The sequence below is a fragment of the Pongo pygmaeus genome, chromosome 2 (assembly GCF_028885625.2).
Source record: "Pongo pygmaeus isolate AG05252 chromosome 2, NHGRI_mPonPyg2-v2.0_pri, whole genome shotgun sequence".
Lineage (NCBI taxonomy): Eukaryota > Metazoa > Chordata > Mammalia > Primates > Hominidae > Pongo > Pongo pygmaeus.
The window spans coordinates 33,222,445-33,241,753 of record NC_085930.1 but is presented as its reverse complement, the minus strand read 5'-3'; the positions used below and the strand labels follow the sequence as shown (position 1 = coordinate 33,241,753).

Here is a 19,309-nt window from a genome sequence, read left to right as displayed (position 1 = left end):
GGTTTTTTGAAAGGATCAACAAAATTGATAGACTGCTAGCAAGACTAATAAAGAAGAAAACAGAGAAGAATCAAATAGATGCAATAAAAAATGACAAAGGGGATATCACCACTGATACCACAGAAATACAAACTACCATCAGAGAATACTATAAACACCTCTACGCAAATAAACTAGAAAATCTAGAAGAAATGAATAAATTCCTCGACACATACACCCTCCAAAGATTAAACCAGGAAGAAGTTGAATCCCTGAATAGACCAATAACAGGCTCTGAAATTGAGGCAATAATTAATACCTTACCAACCAAAAAAAGTCCAGGACGAGATGGATTCACAACCGAATTCTACCAGAGGTACAAGGAGGAGCTGGTACCATTCCTTCTGAAACTATTCCAATCAATAGAAAAAGAGAGAATTCTCCCTAATTCATTTTATGAGGCCAGCATCATCCTAATACCAAAGCCTGGCAGAGACACAACAAAAAACGAAAATTTTAGACCAATATCCTTGATGAATATTGACGCAAAAATCCTCAATAAAATACTGGCAAACCGAATCCAGCAGCACATCAAAAAGCTTATCCACCATGATCAAGTGGGCTTCATCCCTGGGATGCAAGGCTGGTTCAACGTACGAAAATCAATAAACGTAATCCACCATATAAGCAGAACCAAAGACAAAAACCACATGATTATCTCAATAGATGCAGAAAAGGCCTTTGACAAAATTCAACAACACTTCATGCTAAAAACTCTCAATAAATTAGGTATTGATGGGACGTATCTCAAAATAATAAGAGCTATCTATGACAAACCCACAGCCAATATCATACTGAATGGACAAAAACTGGAAGCATTCCCTTTGAAAACGGGCATGAGACAGGGCTGCCCTCTCCCACAACTCCTATTCAACTTAGTGTTGGAAGTTCTGGCCAGGGCAATCAGGCAGGAGAAGGAAATAAAGGGTATTCAATTAGGAAAAGAGGAAGTCAAATTGTCCCTGTTTGCAGATGACATAATTGTATATCTAGAAAACCCCATCATCTCAGCCCAAAATCTCCTTAAGCTGATAGGCAACTTCAGCAAAGTCTCAGGATACAAAATCAATGTGCAAAAATCACAAGCATTCTTATCCACCAATAACAGACAAACAGAGAGCCAAATTATGAGTGAACTCCCATTCACAGTTGCTTCAAAGAGAATAAAATACCTAGGAATCTAACTTACAAGGGATGTGAAGGAACTCTTCAAGAAGAACTACAAACCACTGTTCAATGAAATAAAAGAGGATACCAACAAATGGAAGAACATTCCATGCTCATGGGTAGGAAGAATCAATATCGTGAAAATGGCCATACTGCCCAAGGTAATTTATAGATTCAATGCCATCCCCATCAAGCTACCAATGACTTTCTTCACAGAATTGGAAAAAACTACTTTAAAGTTCGTTCATATGGAACCAAAAAAGAGCCTGCATTGCCAAGTCAATCCTAAGCCAAAAGAACAAAGCTGGCAGCATCACGCTACCTGACTTCAAACTATGCTACAAGGCTACAGTAACCGAAACAGCATGGTACTGGTACCAAAACAGAGATATAGACCAATGGAACAGAACAGAGCCCTCAGAAATAACACCACATATCTACAACTATCTGATCTTTGACAAACCTGACAAAAACAAGTAATGGGGAAAGGATTCCCTATTTAATAAATGGTGCTGGGAAAACTGGCTAGCCATATGTAGAAAGCTGAAACTGGATCCCTTCCTTACACCTTATTCAAAAATTAATTCAAGATGGATTAAAGACTTACATGTTAGACCTAAAACCATAAAAACCCTAGAAGAAAACCTAAGCAATACCATTCAGGACATAGGCATGGGCAAGGACTTCATGTCTAAAACACCAAAAGCAATGGCAACAAAAGACAAAATTGACAAATGGGATCTCATTAAACTAAAGAGCTTCTGCACAGCAAAAGAAACTACCATCAGAGTGAACAGGCAACCTACAAAATGGGAGAAAATTTTTGCAACCTACTCATCGGACAAAGGGCTAATATCCAGAATCTACAATGAACTCAAACACATTTACAAGAAAAAAACAAACAACCCCATCAAAAAGTGGGCAAAGGATATGAACAGACACTTCTCAAAAGAAGACATTTATGCAGCCAAAAAACACATGAAAAAATGCTCATCATCACTGGCCATCAGAGAAATGCAAATCAAAACCACAATGAGATACCATCTCACACCAGTTAGAATGGCGATCATTAAAAAGTCAGGAAACAACAGGTGCTGGAGAGGACCTGGAGAAATAGGAACATTTTTACACTGTTGGTGGGACTGTAAACTAGTTCAACCATTATGGAAGTCAGTGTGGCAATTCCTCAAGGATCTAGAACTAGAAATACCATTTGACCCAGCCATCCCATTACTGGGTGTATACCCAAAGGATTATAAATCATGCTGCTATAAAGACACATGCACACGTATGTTTATTGGGGCACTATTCACAATAGCAAAGACTTGGATCCAACCCAAATGTCCAACAATGATAGACTGGATTAAGAAAATGTGGCACATATACACCATGGAATACTATGCAGCCATAAAAAATGATGAGTTCATGTCCTTTGTAGGGACATGGATGAAGCTGGAAACCATCATTCTCAGCAAACTATGGCAAGGACAAAAAAACAAACACCACATGTTCTCACTCATAGGTGGGAAGTGAACAATGAGAACACATGGACACAGGAAGGGGAGCATCACACACTGGGACTGTTGTGGGGTGTGGGGAGGGGGAAGGGATAGCATTAGGAGATATACCTAATGCTAAATGACGAGTTAATGGGTGCAGCACACCAACACGGCACATGTATACATATGTAACAAATCTGCACGTTGTGCACATGTACCCTAAAACTTAAAGTATAATTATAACAAAATTTAAAAAAAAAAAGAATGGGGAAAAACATAAGAATTTTGGTTCCTTCTCAGGCTTTATTTTCACAACATAAATTTCCGTTCGTCTATAGTATGTCAATGAATAAAGGTCATTGCCAAGAATAAATGCCAAGCTAATTTGTAGTTTATGTGTCATAGTATCTAAAGAAAAATTATCAGATAGAAAAGTCCTCATTAATGTTTACCAACTATCCACTAAATATTTACTCAAAAATTACTACCATTGATGAGAGTTTCCTTAAAGTAAGGAAGTCAGAATAACAGGACATTCCAATATAAAAGGACTGGAAAAACATTTAAATATAGAGTTAAGCATAAGAAAATACAGTTAATATAATTATCAAACATAATCTAGTATTATAAATATTTCTTAAAAGAAAATAACGTAGACAGTATAACTTAACCACAACATGATAAATTTTAAATTGTACCAACAAAACTGCAAGAAGCAGTTAAACTGTGTTAATATTATTACCTTAAAAAGAGAGGAATCAATATCTATTGTTTTACTCTGGAAATTGAAATTTATATAAGTTGTAGTAATGTTCAATAAACAAAGATTATAATTAGTAGAATTTAAAATAGAATGAAAATAGTCCAAATAGAGGAAGTTATACTGAAAAACATAATTTATATAACACAATATATAAAACTAAGGAGGCAGTGATAGATGTACAGGGAAAAAAAACTAAGATAACACAATAAAACAAACATTAGTTTTAATAGCTAGTATTTAACTAAATAGCCAAAAGTTTAACATTTTTAATAAAATGGCAAAACCGGCCAGGCAAGGTGGCTCAGGCCTATAATCCCAACACTTTAGGAAGCTGAGGCAGGATGACCACTTGAGCCCAGGAGTTCAAGAACAGCCTGGACAACATAGTGCGACCCTATCTCTATAAAAAAAATTGAAAAAAAAAATTAGCCAGGCATGGCGTCACGTGCCTGTAGTCCCAGTTACTTGGGAGATTGAGGTGGGAGGATCACTTGAGTCCAGGAGATTGAGGCTGCAGTGAGCTGTGATTGTGTCACTGCATTCCAGCCTGGGTGACAGAGCAAGACCCTGTCTCAATAAATAAATAAATAGATAAAATGGAAAAACTATGAGAAAATTATCAAAAACAAACAAATCTAAATATGCAGGGTCTAAAAAGAGGTAAGTTAAAACCAAAGTGATGAGAAAACTTAAAAATAAAAGAACTAGCATAAATAAATTAGATAAAATCAAATAAAAACAAACTAGAAGTTGCTACATTGCCATACGGAAAATCAGATTTCAAGATAAACTGGGACTGAGAGACTTGTTATATTGCTGAAAGGTATAATGCTCCATAGATATATTAAATACCATATCCATAAATTTCCAGGAACATGATAATACAGCATTGAATTGTATAAAGACAAATTGCTAAAACAGTCAGAAGAAAAATTAAAAGAAAAATAGAATAAAAGGAAGTTTTACACACGTTTCAGTCTTTGATGAACAAGTTAAAGGTAAATGAGGTTTTATAAAAAAATAATTTGAGAACTAAAGATAACAACCATCTTAAAAGAATATTGTTAGTGTTACGGGATCCTTGGGGTGTTGTTTCACCAGACAGAAATCTATGTGGCCAGTGGCACCTTTGCCAAAGTTTAGCTCTGGCCCACTGGGCTCATTCCTCCTACTCGGTCTGGCAGGCTGTGCTTGGCTTAGCTACCGACCCGGATTCCACACCTGCCAAGGACGAGCCAGGCATGGAGCAGTGAGGGATGTGTAAGCGAGCATGGGGTCCGGCCACTGTGCACAGCCAGGCATGCCAGCTGCGGTGGGGCAGGCAGCTCCAGGCACTGGCACAAGCGCCAGCTCCCTGAGACGCTGCAGCTGGACCAGGCCTACCGTAAGCAGGTTCCATGGCTAACACCAGGGAACTCGGTGACACCCAGAAGCTTGGTGACACCAGGAACCTCAGAGCCCTAAAGAGGGTGTCACAGCCCTGGCTCAGGGAGCTCCTAGGTCTGGGCTCCCCGAAGGGCCACAGCTCTTCTCTCCTCTCTTCTCTCCTTGTTGCCCACAATGTGGAGAGCAAAGGGCATGTTTCAGCCCTGCCCTGTTTGTGTTACAGCTCTTTTAGCCCCGCCGTTCTGGTGGGTCCCTAGTTCTTGTCCTGCATCCAGAATGAGGTATGCAGACAAGTGGAGGGTGAGCAGGACGAAAAGGAGCTTTACTGAGTGATAGAACAGCTCAGAGGACACCTGCAACCCCAGTGGGCAGCTCCTCTCCTCAGCCAGGGTGTTCCGATGAGTGCTCAGCTCTCAGCAGAGACGGTAGCTCTTCACTAGAGCTGGTCATCAGGCCCTCCCTGGCTTTAAGGTGGGGCTTCACCACGGACCCGCCCCCTTCCACCCAAGAGCCTGTCTGCCTCCTGCCTCTATTCATGGCACCCAGGCAGGGGAGTCTTCCTGGACCCCTGAGAGTGCAAAGATGCCTCGGTCAGCAGCTGCGACAAGGCAACTGCAGCTGCACCCAGGGAGCTCCCACCCTGCCAACTGAGAAGAGGTGGGGCTCCCGCTTGTCCCCAGTTCCCGCTGGCTCAGTGGAGTGTGTAGCCCTGGCCGTGCCTCCTCACAGCCTGGAGTGGGAGCTTAGGTCCTCGATGGTCCCGGGCCAGCTTCCGGGGCAGGGGTGACGTCACTGCAAGTTCTTCTTGTGGCCCCAGCACTCAGGGGCACCCTGGGGCTCCCCCTTGCCTGGCTCATGGCCCTGCCTGGAGGGCACTTCCGGGAGCAGATCGTGGGCCCTGGGCCTGGCCATTGGAAACGTCAGGCTCGGCGGTCACCTTGATGTGGAGCAGATCCTGAGGACGCAGCCTCAGGTGACTCGGAGCAGAGACTGTTCCCCAGGCGCAGGAACTTGGCTCCGTTGGCGGGTTGGGCGCGGTGGCCACGTTGCTGGCTGGGTCCTCGAAGCGGGCACCGCTCCCACTTCCCATCCCGGTCCCCTGAAGCGTGACCCCAGCTCTACATCTCAGGCCTGGCTCCCACGTTCCATGTGCAAGTGTGGCACCGCCCCAGGCCCAGTTCCACCTGGGGAACATCTCTGCTTGCTCTTCCGTGCCCGACTGCACTGCTCTCCCACCGGTGAGAGGCTGGGTCCGGCCCCATCACGGCTGCTCGCAGGGGCGGGTTCCCAGGGCGGTGGACTCCGGGGGCGCTCCCTGGGGCAGGCTCTGGGGACTGCCTGCCTCAGCATCTGCATCTGAGGACCCACAGCCTGCGCCTGTACCCCACTGCAGCCGGAGTCATGGCAGCGGCCACTTCAGATGGGCTGCCGCTGGCATCATTAGGAAGTAATCTCAATAAATATCAAAACTGAAAATTCTCAAAAAGTTCTAACGATCATGCGGATTCCTTGAATTATTCCCTTGCTTTTAGGGTTCATGGTTTGGAGTTTCAGGAGTGAGCTTTCAGAAAGGGGCTCCTTTCCTTGCCCTGTGCAGGTTGTTCAGTGGTGATGTTTGTTCATACAGGTGATCCTGGTAGGGTGTGAGTGCTTTAAGGGAGAAGTATTTTCATTCTACTGAAGTTTAATGAATTCTGCCAGCTTAGAGAGGACATGTTTCCATACTACAGAGAGTAAAGTCCATTTAGTAATTTCATCGCTCTTCATCAGAGTAAAGAGCAATGTGCACTATGGGAGGAGGCATAGAGTAAGGAGTGTAAAGAGAAATTCTGATTTCAAGATGTCTTTCAATGTCTGGTGCGGTGGCTCACAACTGTAATCCCAGCACTTTGGGAGTCTGAGACGGGTGGATCACTTAAGGTCAGGTGTTCAAGACCAGCCTGGCCAACATGGTGAAACCCTGTCTCTACTGAAAATACAAAAATTAGCCTGGCCTGGTGGCACATGCCTGTAATCCCAGGTACTCAGGACACTGAGGCAGGAGAATTGCTTGAACCCGGGAGGCGGAGGTTGCAGTGAGCTGAGATCATGCCACTTCACTCCAGCCTGGGTGACAGAGTGAGACCCTGTCTCAAAAAAAAGAAAAGAAAAGATGTCTTTCAATAACACATCTTTGTTTTATTTAAAAGTCTTGATATTCCTCACACATAATACATAACTACAAAGGTTAAAAAAAAAAAACCTCTCCAAAGTCAAACAAATTTATTTTTATCCACCATTTTGGTTTATCTTCATCACTACTTTTATGATGATAAAATCAGGAGGTGACCAGAATCCAAATTTTTACCTTTGTAGAATTATTTCCAAAGGAAAAATATATAACTTCTTTTCAGATTTTTAAAACAAAGTGTGAATTTAATTTTTTAAAGGTTTATGGGTAAGCATGTCCTTGAGATAAGACTCAAGGAATAAAAGCATCTTCAGTCCAATGTAAAATTGTGCCACAAAACACTTCATGAAGTTCAGATTTTCAGAAAGAGATGAAGAATACTAGAAATCATAGATATATGACTGAATATAAAAATTCTTCTCTCTTAATTTCCTTAAAATACATATCTAAAGCAAAAATAAGAACATTGCATAGCAGGTTTTGTAACGTATGCAGATGTAATACATAAATGTATAATATGAGAGAACAGAGGATGGCAAGAGGACTTATATTGTTATAAGATTCTTAGATTTTACTGGAAAGTAGTAAAATATTAGCTCTAAGTTGACAATGAAAAGTTAATGAAATTTAATGTATCCCTAAATTGACCCCCAAAACGCAAAGAAGTATTGCTTAATAACTGAAATATAAATTAAAATTAGAATCCTAATAACATTAAACGTATCCAAAAGTAGGCAAAAAAGGAGAAACAGGAATAAAAAATAGAATGGCCACAGAAAACAAATAGGAAAATGATAGACACAAATTAACCCATATAAAAAAATACATTAGATCTAAATGGACTAAATACTCAATTAAAAGAGATTGCCAGAATGGATAAAAATGTAAGACTTGCATTTGCTGTCTACATGATACACACTTAAAATATAAAGGCACAAATAGATTGAGAGTAAATGGATGAAAACATATATATCATGCAACCAATGTGCATAAAGCTGGATATCAGATAAAGTAGACTTTATGACAAAAAAGTATTATTGGAGGTAAAGAAACCTTTTCATCTAAATGATAAAATTATCAGTTCATCCAGAAGATATAACAATAATAAATGTATACGCATCTAATAGTAGAACCCCAAAATATGTGATGCAAAAGTTGACAGAATTAAGGAAATACACAAATTTACAATCATAGGTGGAGATTTTACTACCCCTTTTTTTGGCAATTGAGACAATCAGGCAAAAAGATTGGTAAGGATAAGTGTACCTTTAACAATCACTTTGACACAACCTTTTTTAGAACACTTTAACAACTACAGAATACACATTTTCTTCCAGAGTAAATGTTTTATTCACCAAAATAGACCAAATGTTGGGCCATAAAACCAGACTTAATAAATTTAAAAGAATTGAAAGAAAACCTTCAGCCAATCCCACAGAAGTCTAAGCTTCAGCAATAACTGTAACACTGTCTGTATCAATCATGGTGAGGAGTTGTCATGAACCCCTTACATAGGAGAAAAGGAAAGAAGATGTGTCCCAATCCAGCTACTTGACAAAAATCTCTCCTACTCAGAGAAGAGGGACTAAAGTGGTCCAACTCTATTGCTACTATATTCTATGATATCCAGCTCAGGAAAGTACATAGTAGGTAAGTCATAAAGAGCTTTTCTTTCAGTTCCCAGAAATGGTATTAAAAATAGTCTGTAAGGAGGAAAGAGGTGGAGCAAGATGACCAAATAGAACCCTCCAGCAATCATTCCCCCACGGGAACACCAAATTTAACAGCTACTTACACAAGATAAACCACCTTCATAAGAACCAAAAGTCAGCTTGGGTACTAGCTTGGCCTCAGTGGGGTAGAACACCAAGCAGGCTCTTGGGGTCTCTGATTCCAGGCCTTGGCTCCTGGACAGGATTTCTGGACCTGCCTTGGGCCTGAGGAGAGTACACTGCCTTGACTGGCAGCATTAACCACAAACTGACTGAAGAGCCCTTGAGCTTTGAGTGAACATCAGTGGTAGCCAGGCAATGTTTGTCACAGGCCTGAAGTGGTGGTGGCCATGGAAAGAGACTCCTATGCTTGAGGAAAGGTTGGGGGATGGGGAGAGTGGGAAGGACTTTGTCTTGTGGTTTGAGTGCCAGCTCAGCCACGGTAGAATAGAGCACCAAGTAGTTTCCTGAGGTTCCTAACTACAGGCCCTGAGTCCCAGATGGCACCTCTGGACTCACCTGGGGACAGGGGGATCTCATTGCCCTGAAAGGAAGGACACAAGCCTGGCTAGATTTGCCACCTGCTAATTGTAGAGCTGTTAAGCCTTGAGTAGCATAGGTGGTAGCCAGACAGTGGTCACCACAGGCCTTGGGGGAGAACCGGTGCTGTTCTGGCTATAGTTCTGACCCAGTGCAGTCCCAGTGGTGGTGGCCACAAGGGTACTTGTGTCACCGCCTCCCTCGGCTAGCTCAGCACAGAGAGAGAGACAGAGAGAGAGAGGCACTCTGTGTGCTTGGAGGAAAATAAGGGAAGAGAACAGTCTCTGCCTCGTAATCCACGGAATTCTCCCAGATCTTACCTAAGATGCCAAGGCAGTTCCTCTGTATGTCTAAAAGAGCTACAAGGTTACTGGGCTTGGGGTGCCCCCTAAAGCAGATATGGTTGCAGTGACCAAAGACTTAGATTACAACACTCAAGTCCCTTCAGATATCTAGAAAGCCTTCTGAAGAAGAACAGGTACAAAAAAGCCTAGACGGCAAAGATTACAGTAAATACCCAACTCTTCAATGCCCAGACACTAATGAACATGCCCAAGCATCAAGAACATCCAGAAAAATATGGCCTCACCAAAATAAATAAATAAGTAAATAAGGCACCAGTGACCAATCCCAGAGAGACAGAGATATGTCACCTTTCAGACACAGAATTCAAAATAGCTATTTTGAGGAAGCACAACAAAAATTCAAGATAACACAGAGATAAAATTCAGAATCCTGTCAAATTTAACAAACAGATTGAAATAATTAAAAAGAATTAACTAGAAATTCCGGAGCTGAAAAATGCAACTGACATATACTTAAGAATGAATCAGAGTCTCTTAACAGAATTAATCAAGCAAAAGAAAGAATGAGTGAGCTTGAAGACAGGCTATTTGAAAATACACAGTCAGAGGAGACAGAAGAAAAAAGAATAAAAATTAATGATGCATGCCCACAAGATCTAGAAAATAGCCCCTATGGGAAAAATCTAAGAGCTATTAGCCTGAAAGATGAGGTAGAGAGAGGTCAGTGTAGAAAGTTTATTCAAAGAAATAGTAACAGAGAACTTCCCAAACCTAGAGAAAGATATCAATACTCAAGTACAAGAAGATTATAGAACACCAGGCAGATTAGACCCCAATAATACAACTTCAAGATATAATAATAAAATTCCCAAAGGTCAAGGATAAAGAAAGCATCCTAAAAGCAGCAAGAGAAAATAAACAAATAATATACAACAGAGCTTCGATTTGTCTGGCAGCAGCCTTCTCAGTAAAAACCTTATAGCCCAAGAGAGAGTGACATGACATATTTAAAGTGATGAAGGAAAAAAACTTCTAGCCTAAAATGGCATATCTTGTGAAAATATCCTTCAAACATGAAGGAGAAATAGAGATTTTCCCAGACAAACAAAAACTGAGGGATTTCATCAACACCAGCCCTGACCTACAAGAAATGCTAAAAGGAGTTCTTCAATCCGAAAGAAAATAAGCAATAAGAAATTATCTTAAAGTATGAAACTCACTGGTATTGGTAGGTAAAATAGAATACTGTAACACTATACTGGTGTATAAACTACTTACATCTTGAGCAGAAAGATTAAAAGATGAACCTATCAAAATAATAACTATAACAACTTTTCAAGACAGTATAATAAGATATAAATAGAAAAAACAAAAAGTTACAGAGTTTGTATTAGTTTTCTCTTTGCTTTTTTGTTAGTTTATGCAATCAGTGTTGTCATCAGCTTAAAATAATGGGTTATAAAATATTATTTGCAAGCCTTGTGGTAACCTCAAATCAAAAAACATACAATAGATACACAAAAAATAAAAAGCAAAGAGTTAAAACATGTCACCAGAGAAAATCATCTTCACTAAAAGGAAGACAGAAAAGAAGGAAGAGGAGACCAGAAAACAAGTAACTAAACGGCAGAAGTAAGTCATTATGTATCAATAATAACACAATAATAACACAAATGAACTAAACTCTGCAATCAAAAGACATAGAGTGGCTGAATGAAGGAAAAAACAAGACTCAATGATATGTTGCCTACAAGAAACAAACCACCTATAAAGACACACATAGACTGAAAATAAATGGATGGAGAAAGATACTCCACAGAAACCGAAAAAGAGCAGAAGTAGCTCTACTTAGAAAAAATAGATTTCAAGACAAAAACTATAAAAAGAAAGAAAAAAGGTCACTATACAATGATAAAAAGGTCAATTCAGCAAGAGGATACAACAATTGTAAATATATATATATATACCCAATACTGGAGTACCCATATATATAAATAAAATATTATTAGAGCTAATAAGAGATATATACCCTAATATGACAATAGCTAGAGATTTCAACACCCTATTTTCAGCATTGGATAGATCTTCCAGACAGAAAATCAACAAAGAAATATCAGAATTACTCTGCACTATATCCTAAATGGGCCTAACAGATAATTATAGAACATTTCATCCAATGGCTGCCGAATACACATTCTTCTCCTCAGCATGTGGATCATTCACAAATATAGACCATATGTTAAAACATAAAACAAATCTTTAAAAATTCAAAAAAATGAAATTATATCAAGTATCTTCTCTGACCACAACACTATAAAACTAGAAATCAATAACGAGAGGTATTTTGGAAACTATACAAACACATAGAAATTAAACAATATGCTCCTCAATTACCGATGAGTCAAGAAAGAAATTAAAAGGGAAGTTGAAAAATGTCTTGAAACAAATAAAAATGGAAACACAACATACCAAAACTTATGGGATACAGTGAAAGTAGTACTAAGAGGAAAGTTTATAGCAATAAGTGCCCACATCAAAAAAAAATGGAAAAGCTTCAAATAAACAACCTAATGATGCATCTTAAGGAACTAGAAAAGCAAGAGCAAATCAAAACCAAAATTAGTAGAAGAAAATAAATAATAAAGATCAGAGCAGAAATAAGTGAAATTGAAATGAAGAAAACAAAAGATCAATGAAACAAAAGGTTATTTTAAAAGATCAAAAAAATGGACAAACATTTAGTCAGATTAACTAAGAAAAAAAGAGAGAAGACCCAAGTAAATAAGATCAGAGATGAAAAAGGAGACATAACAACTGATACCACAGAAATTCAAAGGATCATTAGTGGCTACTATGAGCAACTATATGCCAATAAATTAGAAAACCTAAAAGAAATGGACAAATTTCTACACACAACCTACAAAGATTGAATCATGCAGAAATACAAAACTTGAACACACCAGTAACAAGTAATGAGACAGAAGCTGTAATAAAAAGTTTCCTAGCATAGAAAAGCCCAGGAGCTGTGGTTTCACTGCTGAATTTTACCAAACATTTAAAGAAGAACTAACACCAATCCTACTCAAACTACTCCAGAAAATAGAGGCAGAGGGAATACTTCTGAACTCATTTCATAAGGCCAGTATTACCCTGGAGCAAAAACCAGAAAAAGGCACATCAAAAGAAAGAAAGAAAGAAACTACAGGCCAGTATATCTGATGAACATTGATGCAAAAATCCTCAACAAAATTCTAAAAAACCAAATTCAGCAACACACTAAAAAGGTCATTCATCATGACAAAGTGGGATTTATCCCAGAAATGCAAGGATGGTCCTACATATGCAAATCAATCAATGTGATATACCATATCAACAAAATGAAGGACAAAACCCACATGATTGTTTCAGTTGATGCTAAAAAAAATTTTATAAAATTCAACATCACTTCATGGTAAAAACTCTTAAAAACTGGGGATAGAAGGAACATACTTCAACACAATAAAAGCTGTATATGACAGACTCACAGCTAGTATCATGCTGAATGGGAAAAAAACTGAAAGCCTTTCCTCTAAGATCTGGAACACAACAAGGATGCCCACTTTCACCACTGTTATTCAACATAGTACTGGAAGTCCTAGCCAGAGCAATTAGATAAGAGAAAGCAATTTAAAAAATCTAAATTGGAAAGGAAGAAATCAAATTATCCTCGTTTGCAGATGATATGATCTTATATTTGGAAAAAACTAGACTCCACAAGAAAAAAAAAAAAAGATTAGAACTGATAAATTCAGTAAAGTTGCAGGATACAAAATTAACATACATAAGTCAGTAGCATTTCTATATGCCAACATCAAACAACCTGAAAAAGAAATTAAGGGCTGGGTGCAGTGGCTCACACCTGTAATCCCAGCACTGGGAGGCTGAGGTGGGTGGATCACGAGGTCAGGAGATCGAGACCATCCTGGTTAACATGGTGAAACCCCATCTCTACTAAAAATACAAAAAATTAGCTAGGCGTGGTGGCACACACCTGTAATCCCAGCTACTCAGGAGGCTGAGGCAGGAGTATTGCTTGAACCTGGGAGGCGGAGGTTGCAGTGAGCAGAGGTTGTGCCACTGCACTCCAGCCTGGGTGACAGAGTGAGACTCTTGTCTCCAAAAAAAAAAAAGGAATTAAGAAAGCAATCCTATTTACAAAAGCTACAAATAAAATGCAATACCTTAGAATTAGCTTAACCAAAAAAGTGAAAGATCTCTACAATGAAAACTATAAAACCTGCATGCAACCAATTGAAGAGGACACAAAAAATGGAAAGAGATTCCATGTTCATGGATTGGAAAATCAATATTTTAAAACTGTCCACACTACTCAAAGCAATCTACAGATTCTATGCAATCTCTATCCAAACACCAATGGCATTCTTCACAGAAAAAGAAAAAATGGTCCTAAAATTTATGTGGAACCACAAAAGACCTAGAATAGCCAAAGCTATCATGAGCAAAAAGAACAAAACTGGAGGAATCACATTACTTGACTTCAAATTATACTACAGAGCTATAGTAATGAAAACAGCATGGTACTGGCACAAAAACAGAAACAAAACAGGCAGACATAAAAACAGGCAGCAATAAAGATGTCCTTTGAAACCATTGAAAACAAAGACACAATGTACCCAAATCTTTGGGATACACTTAAAGCCGTGTCTAGGGGAAATTTATAGCACTAAATGCCCACAAGAGAAAGCAGGAAAGATCTAAGATTGACACTGTAACATCAAAATTAAAAGAACAAAAGCTATAAATTAAAATTAAGAGAAGCAAGAGCAAACAAATTCAAAAGCTAGCAGAAGACAAGAAATAACTAAGATCAGACCAGAACTGAAGGAGATAGAGACATGAAAAACCCTTTTAAAAATCAATGAATCCAGGAACTGGTTTTTTTAAAAGATCAACAAAATAGATAGACCACTAGCCAGACTAATAAAGAAGAAAAGAGGCCAGGAACGGTGGCTCAGGCTTGTAATCCCAACACTTTGGGAGGCCAAGGCGGGTGGACCACGAGGTCAGGAGTTTGGGACCAGCCTGAACATGGTGAAACCCCATCTCTACTAAAAATACAAAAATTAGCCAGGCGTGGTGGTGCATGCCTGTAATCCCAGCTACTTGGGAGGCTGAGGCAGGAGAATCTCTTCAACCCAGGAGGCAGAGGTTGCAGTGAGCTGAGATTGCACCATTGTACTCCAGCCTGCATGACAGACCGAGACTCTGTCAAAAAAAAAAAAAAAAGAAGAAGAAGAAGAAAAGAGAGAAGAGTCAAACAGACACGGTAAAAAAAAAAAAAAAGGATAAAGGGGATATCACCACTGATCCCACAAACATACAAACTACTAACAGAGAATACTATAAAAACCTCTATGCAAATAAACTAGAAAATCAAGAAGAAATGGATAAATTCCTGGACACATACACCCTCCCAAGTCTAAACCAGGAAGAAGTCGAATCTCTGAATAGACCAATAATAAGTTCTGAAATTGAGGCAGTAATTAATAGCCTACCAATCAGACAAAGTAAAAGTCCAGGACCAGAGGGATTCACAGCTGAATTCTACCAGAGGTACAAAGAGGAGCTGGTACCATTCCTTCTAAAACTATTCCAAACAATTGAAAGAGAGAGAATTCTCCCTAACTCATTTTAGGAGGCCAACATCATCCTGATTCCAAAACCTAGCAGAGACACAACAAAAAAAGAAAATTTCAGGCCAATATCCCTGATGAACATCGATGTGAAAATCCTCAATAAAATACTGGCAAACCAAATCCAGCAGCACATCAAAAAGCTTATCCACCACGATCAAGTGGGCTTCATCCCTGGGATGCAAGGCTGGCTCAACATACACAAATCAATAAATGTAATACATCACATAAACAGAACCAATGACAAAAACCACATGATTATCTCAATAGATGTAGAAAAGGCCTTCGACAAAATTCAACACCCCATCGTGCTAAAAACTCTCAATAAACTAGGTATTGATGAAACTCATCTCAAAATAATAAGAGCTATTTATGACAAACCCACAGCCAATATCATACTGAATGGGCAAAAACTGGAAGCATTCCCTTTGAAAACTGGCACAAGACAAGGATGCCCGTCTCTCACCACTCCTATTCAACATAGTATTGGAAGTTCTCGCCAGGGCAATCAGGCAAGAGAAAGAAATAAAGAGTATTCAATAGGAAAAGAGGAAGCCAAATTGTCTCTGTTTGCAGATGACATTATTGTATATTTAGAAAATATCTCAGCCCAAAATCATCTCAGCCCAAAATCTCCTTAAGCTGATAAGCAACTTCAGCAATGTCTCAGGATACAAAATCACTGTGTAAAAATAACAAGCATTCCTATACACCAATAACAGACAAACAGAGAGCCAAATCATGAGAGAACTCCCATTCACAATTGCTACAAAGAGAATAAAATATCTAGGAATACAACTTACAAGGTATGTGAAGGACCTCTTCAAGGAGAACTACAAGCTACTGCTCAAGGAAATAAGAGAGGACACAAATAAATGGAAAAACATTCCATGCTCATGGATAGGAATAATTAATATCATGAAAATGGCCATACTGCCCAAAGTAATTTATAGATTCAATACTATTCCCATCAAACTACCATTGACATTCTTCACAGAATTAGAAAAAACTACTTTAAATTTCACATGGAACCAAAAAAGAGCCCGCATAGCCAAGACAATCTTAAGCAAAAAGAACAAAGCTGGAGGCATCACGCTACCTGACTTCAAACTATGCTACAAGCCTACAGTAACCAAAACAGCATGGTACTGGTACCAAAACAGATATATAGACCAATGGAACAGAATAGAGGCCTCAGAAATAACACCACACATCTACAACCACCTGACCTTTGACAAATCTGACACACACAAGCAATGGAGAAAGCATTCCCTATTTAATAAATGGTGTTGGGAAAACTGGCTAGCCATATGCAGAAAACATGCCGCAATGTATGTTTATTGCGGCACTATTCACAATAGCAAAGACTTGGAACCAACCCAAATGCCCATCAATGATAGACTGGAAAAAGAAAATGTGGCACATATACACCATGGAATACTATGCAGCCAGAAAAAGGATGAGTTCATGTCCTTTGCATGGACATGGATGAAGCTGGAAACCATCATTGTCAGCAAACTAACACAAGGACAGAAAACCAAACACCGCATGTTCTCACTCATAAGTGGCAGTTGAACAATGAGAACACATGGACACAGGGAGGGGAACATCACACACTGGGGCCTGTCGGGGGTGGGGGGCTAGGGGAGGGATAGCATTAGGAGAAATACCTAATGTAGATGATGGGTTGATGGGTGCAGCAAACCACCATGGCACGTGTATACCTATGTAACAAACCGCCATGTTCTGCACATGTACCCCAGAACTTAAAGTTTAATAATAAAAAAAACTAAAAATAGAACTACCATATGATCCAGCAATCCCACTGCTAGATATATATCCAAAAGAAATCAGTATATCAAAGAAATATCTGCACTCCCATGTTTTTCACAGCACTATTCATAATAGCCAAGACTTAGAAGCAAACTGAGTATCCATCAACAGACGAATGGATAAAGATAATGCAGTACATATACACAATGGAGTACTACTCAGCCATTAAAAAGAATGAGATCTTGCCATTTGTAACAACGTGGATGGAACTGGAGGTCATTATGTTAAGTGAAGTAAACCAGGCACAGAAAGTCAAACTTTGCTTGTTCTCACTTATTTGGGACCTAAAGAGTTTAAAAAATTGAAATCCTGGAGATAGAGAGTAGAATGATTGTTACCAGAGGCTGGGAATGGTAGTGAGGGGAGGGGAAAGTGGGAATGGTTAATGGGTATGGGTACAAAAATATAGTTAGAATGAATAAGATCTAGTATTTGACAGCACAACAGGGTGATTATAGTCAATAATAATTTTTGTTTTTTTGAGATAGAGTCTCCCTCTGTCACCCAGGCTGAAGTGCCGTGGCGTGACCTCAGCTCACTGCAACCTCCACCTCCCTGGTTCAAGCAATTCCCCTGCCTCAGCCTCCCAAGTAGCTGCAATTACAGGTGCATGCCACCATGCCCAGCTAATTTTTTTGTATTTTTAGTAGAGATGGGGTTTCACCATGTTGGCTGGACTGGTCTTGAACTCCTGACCTCAGGCAATCCACCTGTCTCGGCCTCCCAAAGTGCTGGAATTACAGGCCATGAGCCACCATGCCTGGCCAGTCAATAATAATTTATTGTATATTTTCAAATAACTAAGAGTATAATTTGATTGTTTGTAACACAAAGAAAGGGCAAATGCTTGAGGATATGGGTACCCCATTTACCCTGAAGTGATTGTTATACATTTTATGCCAGTATCAAAATATCTCTTGTACTTCATAAACATATACACCTACTATGTACCCACTAGATTTTTTTTTTTTTTTTTTTTTTTTAAGACAGAGTCTTGCTCTGTCACCCAGGCTGGAGTGCGGTGGCGCCATCTCAGCTCACTGCAAGCTCCACCTCCTGGGTTCAAGCCATTCTCCTGCCTCAGCCTCCCAAGTAGCTGGGACTACAGATGCCCACCACCACACCCAGCTAATTTTTTAATTTTTTTTAGTAGAGATGGGGTTTCACCATGTTAGCCAGGATGGTCTCGATCTCCCGACCTCATGATCCACCCACCTCGGCCTCCCAAAGTGCTGGGATTACAGGCGTGAGCCACCGCACCCAGCCTAAATTTTGTAAAATAGTCTTTTAAAGGTAACTAAGATATCAAGATGATATCTCCACCACTGCATGTTCTGCTACTTTCAGACTAAAATCCACACCATACCTGTGTAGTGTTGAAAAGGCAGAATATGTAGCTGAAGACGATCCTGATGCTATCATCATTAACTAGCATCAGGTATGCCAGAATCCAGGTAATTCCAAAAACAACTGCAACAGATAATGTGCTAACAATCTTCTTCATGGATGAAACTTTTTTTGTGCTAGGTGAAAGAAAACAAGAAAAATAATGTGGTTCATTAGGGTTTTACATATCAATGTCATTACTACTCTCCTATTTAGAATGCATATTCAAATGCCCATCTACATTGTTCACTTAACAATATTATGCCCCAGGTGAAAAAATGATGCTAAGTCTTACATCACTCTGGAGAAAATCTGATTTAGCAAGCTAAAGCTTTTAATTTTAAAAATTTTAAAAATTTTAAAAATTTTAAAAATTTTGAATACATTGATACTTGTTTAAAACTTCAGGCAAACACAGCTCCTTAATACTACAGCAGGCAAATTTCAAGAACCAACTTCTTCATTGAAATGGAATTTTCATTTTGTGAGTATTACTACAGATCAGCCAAATGGAGGAATCCCCTTTTTTGGCACCTGGGACCTTCCTGAGCCTTAAGTTGATGAGGGAGAGAAAGGTTAGTTAGATGCAGAGTGATCTTCTTCCTCCTGTGGAAAGTCTATGCCCCTGGATCCTGGGCTTGGCCATGTGACTTGCTTTGGCCAGTGGGACATTAGCAAATTTATCAGAGACTTGAAAGCATCTGTTTATTAATTTGCCTTCCCTCACTCCTCTTTAGAACCCTGAGACCACTATGTTAAGAAGCTTGGGATGGTTTAATGGCAGATGAGAGACTATGTGGAGCAGAGATGAGCTTT

General features: G+C 39.4%; 1 protein-coding gene across 2 annotated transcripts in view; it reads right to left on the bottom strand.

Moving 5' to 3' along the window:
• ADGRG7 (adhesion G protein-coupled receptor G7) overlaps positions 1-19,309 on the bottom strand; it is an 83,810-nt gene that overhangs the window by 5,772 nt on the left and 58,729 nt on the right. For both annotated transcript variants that reach the window (XM_054479872.1, XM_054479873.1), the window contains one exon: positions 18,474-18,630. In XM_054479872.1, the coding sequence (XP_054335847.1) occupies positions 18,474-18,630 (157 nt within the window). The remainder of the gene's footprint in view (positions 1-18,473; positions 18,631-19,309) is intronic.